The sequence below is a fragment of the Muscardinus avellanarius genome, assembly GCF_963383645.1.
Source record: "Muscardinus avellanarius genome assembly, chromosome: 7".
Classification (NCBI taxonomy): Eukaryota; Metazoa; Chordata; class Mammalia; order Rodentia; family Gliridae; genus Muscardinus; species Muscardinus avellanarius.
The window spans coordinates 17,769,910-17,778,907 of NC_137793.1; the positions used below are offsets into that span (position 1 = coordinate 17,769,910).

At 36.9% G+C, this 8,998-nt stretch overlaps 1 protein-coding gene across 1 annotated transcript; it reads right to left on the reverse strand.

Moving 5' to 3' along the window:
* Window positions 1–5,997: 5,997 nt before the first annotated feature.
* LOC308264903 (nuclear envelope integral membrane protein 2-like) lies at window positions 5,998–7,251 on the reverse strand (the record flags this gene model as incomplete). The annotated part of the gene is made up of 1 exon (XM_080698488.1): window positions 5,998–7,251. One exon carries the CDS (start codon window positions 7,249–7,251, stop codon window positions 5,998–6,000), a length of 1,254 nt encoding a protein of 417 aa, XP_080554614.1.
* Window positions 7,252–8,998: the final 1,747 nt, after the last annotated feature.

Consider the following 8,998-nt stretch of genomic DNA (forward strand, 5'->3'; position numbering starts at 1 on the left):
TCCCTTTTCCCCCTACCATCCTCCTCAACTTATTTGCTCATCTATATTATCTCCTTTTTTGTCTAGAGTTCCTCCTATGGCCATTTTTTTTTCCCCATAGCTTATACATATCAGGGAGAACATCCATTTTTTTTTTTTTTTTTTTTACTATTGTGACCGACTATAACCACTAAGAAAATAAATAACCCAATCAAAAAATGGGCAAGTTACCTAATTAGACAATTCACAAAAGAAGAAATTTAAATGGCCAATACATGTATGAAAAAATGCTCAATATCATTAGTAATCAGAGATGCAAATCAAAACTACATTGAGATTTCACCTAACTCTAACTAGAATAGAAATCATTCCAAATACAGCATGGGGGAATCTCAAAAGAATAGGAATAAACCTACCATATGATACAGCAATACAACTTCTGGGTATCTACCCTAAAGAATGGAAACCAAACTACCAAACTAATGCATGCAAATCTAAGTTCTCAGCACAATTAACAATTGCAAAGCTATGAAACCAGGCAAGATGTCCATCAACAGATGATTGATTACAAAACCATGGGATGTGCACACAATGAAATTTTACTCAGTCATAAAGAAGAACAAAAATAGTTCATTTCCTGGGAAATAGTTAGAACTGGAGAATATTATGCAAAGTGAGATTAGTCAGTCACAAAAAGTCAAAGATCGGATACTCTCTCTAATATGAGAAAACTAGAGAGAAAAAAAAGGTCATAGGAAAAACTTTTATTCTAATTTTCCCTTCATTCTTATGTAATAAAGTTCCTGACTTTAGAAAAATGATCTTGGCTTTCTTTTGTATAGGTTCTTTATGGGCAAAGATGAAAGTAAGTAATGAGGGACATCGGAAGTTATGAAGGATGTTAGAAATGATGGCAGCTTAAATTAGCATAGTGGAAGTAAAAGTAATATTCAGGATGCAATTTGAAAGTAGAGCAAATACAATTTGCTAATGGATATGAGTTTGAGAGGGGGCAAGAAGAGTCATGAATGAATTCAAGGGCTCTGATGTAAGCAAACTATAATCTTGCCTTCATTCAATTCCACAGAAAATTCTGATTTACAATGGAACTTGCAAAGGAAGTGAATATGCAATTGGATAATGAATTTGGGGAAAAACTATGGGTCAGAGAGAGGGATTTGGGAGTCTCCAGCATATAAATGATACATAAAATACTAATACTGGATAAAATGCCATAGACAATAAATGCAGGTAGGAAAGAGACAAAGGAGAAGAATTAAGTTCTGGAGAAATATGTAGAAACAAATAACAACCAAAGAAAACCAGTGTGGCCAGAGGATAGCCAAAGAAAGGAGGTCTCAAAAGTCATTAAAGTTTATTTCAACAAACTAATGATAATCTCTGTAAAATTCGACTTATGTGTTGAGTATATGAATAATAGAGACATTTAATTTAACAATATTTATGGCATGTGTCTTATATGTTTATTTTGGTAAACGTCGAAGTGAGAGCAAGATGTGGGAATATAGCAGATTGTTTTAAATTATAAATATTATGGCATATTGTATACTAGTTAGAATTGTGCAGCCAGGAAGGCAAATTAAATGGTAGAGAAGAAAAAAATCAACATATATCCTTGAGTCAATAATATAAAATAATTATGTAATCAATTGGCTTTGAATAGAAACATGACAATACAAAGAGCTGTTTGTTTCACCCTTACTCATATGTCCCACAATCAGAGTAGACAAGCTGAGCAGGGTGGCAGAAGCCCGTAATCTCAGTACTTGGGAGACTGAGACAGGAGGATCACAAGTTTGAGATCAACCTCAGAAACTTTGCAAGACCTTTGGCAATATAGCATGACCCTGTTTCAAAACAAAAAATAAAATAGGAATGAGGATCTAGCTTGAAGGTGGAATGGCCCTGGGTCTAATCTCTAATATCACACCAGTTAAAAAAAAAAATAGTAGTCAGAAATTTACATTAGACTAGCATTTGAGCAATCAGATATAAAAGAAAGTAAAGTATTAAACTCAAAATTACAGAGAAGATTAATCATGGCATTCCAGACAGCTGTAGATGGAAGATAGGAAGTGAAGGAGTGAATGGCAGTGGACCTGTGTTAGGTGCAGTGGGTTTTAGGTCTCAGGCGGGAGTAATGCTTGTTGGTGTTTAGGAATTAGTGGAGGACCTGGGGAGGTAGGATCTGATGTGTGTTGAGTAGAGAGCTTGGCATGGACGTAACAGAGGAAATGCAATGTTAATGAAAGCTGTTGTGTAATAAAACAGGGTACTGGGGGTAAAGGGAAATAATTTAATGAGAGGAAATCAAGAAATAAAACAAATTTCAGAAATTATTGTACTGTTAGAGGAACAGAACCGAAGTTCAAAATCTCCATGAAGGGGCAGAGTTTTATATCAGTCTTTAAATGACAACCAACTGTTTCCCCTTTGATTTACATTATGTAGGTTTGTTATTATGTGTAGAATACATATCTCTAGTTAATGATTAGTAGAAAATTTTAAAATAAGTGGTCTAATGCTTAAAGTCTCAAGTGACCTAAGTCTGAAATTTACTTCATTTGTTAAAAAATTAACATCTTTTAAATATAGAATAGCCACTAACAAACTTGGATATAAGAGTATGTTTTCCCTTTAAAAAAATTCTGATTGTATTTCTCCTCTTCCTCCTCCTCCTCCTCCTCCTCCTCCTCCTCCTCCTCCTCCTCCTCCTCCATTTCTTTCCTCCTAATAAACCATTTGACTCTTTTTTAGTGTTAGGTGGTGGAGTGGGAGAAAATATGATAAGTTTTCAATGAGGATATAGACAAGTAAACCACATATGTTCAATTATATAATTTTGACTTGCCCAATATACTGACATTAGGGGGAAAAAGACTTATTTTGAAAATACCTACAAAAGTACTCATGCTGAAATTCATATTTTACAAACACTGACTCTCATTTATTTTAATCAAGCATTGGCCTCCACTATGCCAATCCTGGCTGTCATAAAGCAGAAAAAGGAATATTGCCTGAATAGACCCTAGAGCAATTTTGTAGTGGATATTAATGCAGAAAGAGTTAAGAGTAATTATATAACTTTTGGGTGGGACAATCCACTTGAAAATAACTTCGCTATAAATCAATGAGAGAATCAGATAGAAACATTTTCACTTTGGGGCCAAAACTATCTTGTTTTAAAGTAGATCTTCTATCTTACTTCTTATCTTAATGTAGTATGCAGGTAGATAAAAATTGGCCTGTATAAAGAAAGTGAAGTTTGCAGTATTTTACAAATTCTAATTTAAGGAAGAAATAATTAAAATAAAAATGATGTAGTGTGAACAATAAACGAGGTACATATTCTGAAAAATTCATTGTTCAGAATTCCAGTTCTGATTGTCAGTTACAGGTGTGAAATTCACAGAGCTGGTGACCCTAGTACACACACACACACACACACACACACACACACACACACCAAGCAAACATAAGAATCATAGAGAATATGCAAAATTAACTTCTACTATTGATACAAAACATTGCTATTTGTATGATATATTCATTTATTTAACTTTAACATATTTATAGCTCATATTTTAAGCAAATTATAGGGCCAGATAACATTCTTAAATTTTATTTTATTTTATTTTTTTTTTTTTTTTTTATTTATTTTTTTTTTTTTTTTTTTTTTTATCACCAGTAATGCTTTTAATTGTTTTGCTTCTCACAGTACGCACATAAGAGAAACTGACAAATCCATGTTTCCTTCTCAAGCTTGAAAAACAGTATCCTAGAAAACTGATCTTTTTCTGTTTTGCGAGTTGTTGTAATTGTGGCTTTTTGTCCTCTAGGAGCTGCTGCTTTCCAACGCAGACTCTCCCCCATGTGGCTCAGGTAAGGCCTTGCTATGGCCTGGGGTTCACACCAGCAGACCCAAAGATGTTCACCTGTGGTTCATATCACATACATTTTGTACAATACAAGTTGCCTCTTGGGAGGTGAACTTGATCAGCACAAATTTGGATATATCTGATACATTTATAATTCATCACCAATAAATAGAATTATAAAAATAAAAATTAGATTCAACTGTAGTAAAAATATTAGCATTTCTGTAAAAATGTTAGAACACTAATAAAACTGAATAAAAGTTGATTTTTTATTTTTATATCAAAATCTATCTAAAGGCACAGATTAAATGTAGTGAAATATACAAAAAGAAAAAGGAGGAGGAAAGGAAAGGGGGTGGAGAACAGAAAGGAAGGATAAAAGAAAGGAAGGCTCCTAATCTTGAAAGATGTCTGGTAAAGACTGACCTGTTAACACAAACATACTGCTCCAAAGAGGAAATTGCCCTTGAAAATCAATCTAGAAAGTTCCAATTGGGTAGCCACATTCTTATTTAATAATTAGAAAAGCTCTACAAAAATTGGCTCAGGAAAGTGTTGGTGACAAAATTCTCTGTTGCTCATCCTCCCTCCCCTTGATACTCTTCTCTTGCTAAGAGGGAATCTTTATAACCCTGTTACAGAAAAAAAAAAAAAGCCTGAGTCTGATTCTCAGAGAATCAGTTTAGTGACACCTTAACCCACAGATTGTTTTGCTGGGTTCAAATCTCAGTTCTGCTTTGGCCTCCTTTCCGTAGGCCAAAGCTCAGTCTCCTTTCACTCTGGGGTTTAACATCATGAATCAAGAAGCAAAGATTTGTTCTCTGTAAAAAAAAATCACAAATCTGTTTTTGTAGGAAGTCATTACAAATATATATAGCTAAACATTTTTAAATGAATCTCAAAATGTCACAAAAGTTTAATGCCTCCAATTTCAACATATCAAAATATAGAAAGCAATTCTAATTTCTAATCCTTATGGTGTGTATACATATATATAAAAATCTTATTAAAACTTTAAAATGTAATCTTAAGCCGGGCGTGGTGGCGCATAATTGTAATCCCTGCGCTTGGGAGGCTGAGACAGGAGGATCGCACAGGTTCGAAGCCAGCCTCAGCTACTTAGCGAGGCTCTCAGCAACTTAGTGAGACCCTGTTTCCAAATAAAATAGAAAATGGGTATGGGAGTATAGCCCAGAGGTAGAAAGCCTCTGGTTTCCACCCCCAGTACCACACACACAAAAAAATGTAATCTTAATAAAAGTTTCCCTTTATCACAATTATTATGTAACAATTGCCCATTATCTAAAAAAGATGCCAACTTTGTGAGACCCAAAGGTGGGACCCAGGGTGATGGCCCCTGAGCTCGTATTGCAGGGAGTCCTCTACCTAAGCTGTAAAACACCCCATAGCTGAAGTTCTGCCAGTGCGGCCTCCAGAAAGCTTTGTGGTCGCGGACAAGTTACTTCACCTCCTCAAACCTCAACTCTCCCATAATTAGCACTTTTTAAACAGGCATTCCAAGAAATATTAATCTCATGAGAAAAGGGTTCTGCAGTTAACTCCGAAGCTGCTATACACAATGTCTCCTTTTTCAGAAACTCACAGTGTACATTAGCATTATTAAAGACTCTTGAGAAGTCCTGCAATATATCTGTTCAACTTCATTCCAATCTTACTTGACCTCAGAATCCCTTTGCTGACAAGCTGACTTCGTTAGTATCTTGGGGTCGATACACTGGAAAGCACTCGTCCAGCGTATCAAACTCGGGTCTCTTCCAGCACCGTATAGATGAAATGTAGGAAGAATAATGCCATCTTCTGACACAGGTTCAAGGGATTTGGAGGATTTAGTGCCCTAGTGTTGACAAGGAACCTGTGTATGTTTACTGGCTCCTTGAAGAACAATATGATTCCCTTGTTTCTAAGGCGACTCTTCATTTAAGGCAACCAGGAATGACCGTCACAGAATCTTGGTGCCTACCTACAGCACAGTAAGTAGCAGATTTTGCCAAGATCTCCTCAACATAGTTTAGTTTTCCTTTCCAGTATGGCTTAGTTTTCTCCACGGCACATGCTTTACCAGGTCCTGTCTTTTAACCACTCCTGTGCTGGCGTGCAATCAACTTGCAGGCAGACTGTCAGTCTGTAGGCTGAAGAGCTGCTGTTCCAAGAAGGAGCCCCCAAGGCCAAACTGTTCTTCATGCAGATGGATTTCTTCAGGCGACAAGTGGCTTGCTCCAAGAACAAAGTCTGCAAATCTTTTCGGAGCCTGGAGTCTGGAGACGGCCAGCCACGATGGGAAGTCAGGTTTGCGGCAGGCTCTGCGCAGCTCCTCCAGAGCACTGGAAGTTTCCACGTCCGCTTGTTCTCTGTATTCCTCCTCAGTGAGCAGCTTAACCGCCGGCCGTCCCGAAGTGAGCCATTGCTTCATTTTACACTTCACATAAGCGAACGCCTTCAGCGGGTAGCGCAGACCCCGGGAGGACATGAGAAGAACCATAACTGTGAAAGCAAAGTGCGGTGCGGCCACACCGGCGTAGATGAGAGCCAGGGCGAGGGCCCGCAGCGTCCACGCCAGGAGGCTCCTGCTTCTGTCGTCAACAAGGGGCCCGTGTTTGTAACAGGCAGCAAAACTGAAAAGTCCTACCACCAAGACATAGCCCAATACGTACATTCTGTGTCCATACCACAGCCACTTCACATCTTCCATCAGTTGGTACACAACATACACTGAAGCAAACCAACAACCAATCATTAGAGCCCCAAAGGTGCTATACTTTGGAATGTGTCTTTTTACAAACAGCAGGACAAAGACTAATGTCATTAGAATGCCTAGCACAGTCCCTGAAGAGTAATAGAAAACAGGGCTTTGACTCAAGGTCTTTGCATAAAAGAAAAGAAAAACACCTGCCAGGAACACAAGGAAGAGTCTGAAATCTACAATGTTTTGATTGACACTTATTGTATAGATTAATATTTTCCCAACTGGCTTCACAGAGAAGCACGTGGTTTCCTTATATGGACTGATGATTATGGTTACTTCATTATATTCTCTTGGTGCCCAAAAGTTATGAATCATGCATTTGATAAAGGATAGAATGGTTTCTGGATGCTGGCAATTACGCATTTCTGTGATATGTACAATACTGAACAGCCCGAGACTGGAAATATGCACCTGCACGGTTGACCACATATATGTCCATTTCATTTGAGATTTTTGATTGTAGCAGTAACAGTCTGATGCAGAAGTCTTGATAAAATCCATTTCTCTCAAAGTTTTACATTTTGGAACTGCCAGCGCCGCCTCCTCCCCGCGCGCGGCGCCCGCGAGCAGCGCGGCCAGGGCGGGCAGCCAGAGCGGCGGCCGCCGCATGCCCAGCGGCCCGGCCGGCCCATTCTTAAATTTTATACTCCCACAGAGATGAGTAAAATGCCTGATTCTTGATGGTAGTCAAGGATTGTTATACACACCTAAGAAGACAAATCATTATCTAACTGGGAAGGAATGGACTCAAACAAGAACATTTATACCACAAACCCCGTAGCGATCATTATTCTTGAATATCTTTCTAATTATAAGGTATATACATCCCTATTTATAGAAAAAAAAATATATATATAGTGGTACTGGGGTTCCAGGAAGCCCTGCTACCTCCAGGCTACACTACCAGACCTGTTTTACATTTTTATTTGGGAACAGGATCTCTTAACCCAGCGTGGCTGCCTTCGAACCTGCGTGATCCTCCTGTCTTCGTCTCCCAAGCGCGGGGATTACAAGCGTGCGCCACCATGCCCGGCTATAGAAAAAGAATATTTCATAATAGTTTGTGAATAGGAAAGCTTAGCTCTTTAGTTTTGGGCAATTGTACAATATTGCACAAAAAATTTTGTTTTAAAAATATGACGGCTCGTGCTGTGGATTTTTTTTTTCTTTAAACGACATGGTCCTAAAGCCATATGGAATAGGTAAAATATTGATTTTGCATTATTATTCTTATTTCTGTATGTTCTCTGTATGAATTCTTAAAGCCAGAGGGACAATCTGATTTAATTAATGTAAAATTAGAAAAAAAATGAGGGTAAAAGAAGAGAGTCCTTGCTGAATTCAATCCTTTTGGAAAGATACAGAGGAATGGTATAGCTAAGTCACGTGGTGTTTCATTCCTAGACTTTCCAAAAGACTCCATTACTGATCTCCATACTAATCATACTAATGCACAACCCCACAAATAATTTATAATAATTTCCCTTTCCCCACATCTTCCCATTGTATTCTTGATGATTGCCATTCTAACTGGGATTAGATGGAATGTCAGTGTAATTTTGATTTTTGTTTTCTTACTTGCTAATGATGTTGACTATTTATTCATATATTTATTGGACATTTGTTTTTCTTTTGAGAAGGATATATTTGATTCAGTTTTCCTTCCTTTTTTGGATGGGGTTATTTTATTTTAAATTTTTGAGTTCTTTATATATTCTAGATACTGTTTCTTTATCAAAGAAGTAGCTAACAAAGATTTTCTTCTATAGGCTCTTTTTTAAGATTCTTGTTTCCTTTGATGTACAAAGCTTTTTTAATTTGATGACTTCTCATTTATTGGCTTTACATTTTATTTTCTTAATTTTGGTGGTTATGTTGAACTCTCTGCCACTAACTATATGTTGGAGAGTTTGTCCTATATTTTCTTGTAGTAATGAGAAAATTTCTGGTGTACTTTTTAGGTCTTTAATCCATTTAGAATTGACCTTTATGCAGCGTGAAAGATCAGGGTCTAATTCTATTAATATACATATGGGTATACTGTTTTTCTAACATCATTGGTTGGAAAGGCTACCTTTTTTTCATTGTATGTTTTTTGCTCTTTTGTCAAAAATCAACTGGCTCTAAATGTGAGGATTTGTTTCTGTTTTGTCTGTTCTACTATACTGGTATTTGTGTATGTTTTTGTGCAAATTCTATGTTGTTTTTGTTACTCTAACTTCATAGTATAATTTGAAATCTCATTTGTATTGTTCAAAATTGCTTAAGTTATTCTGGGTATATTGCTTTTCCATTTAAATCTTAGAATCACTTATTTATTTCTGTGACAAATTACATTATTAAGGGACATTGAATC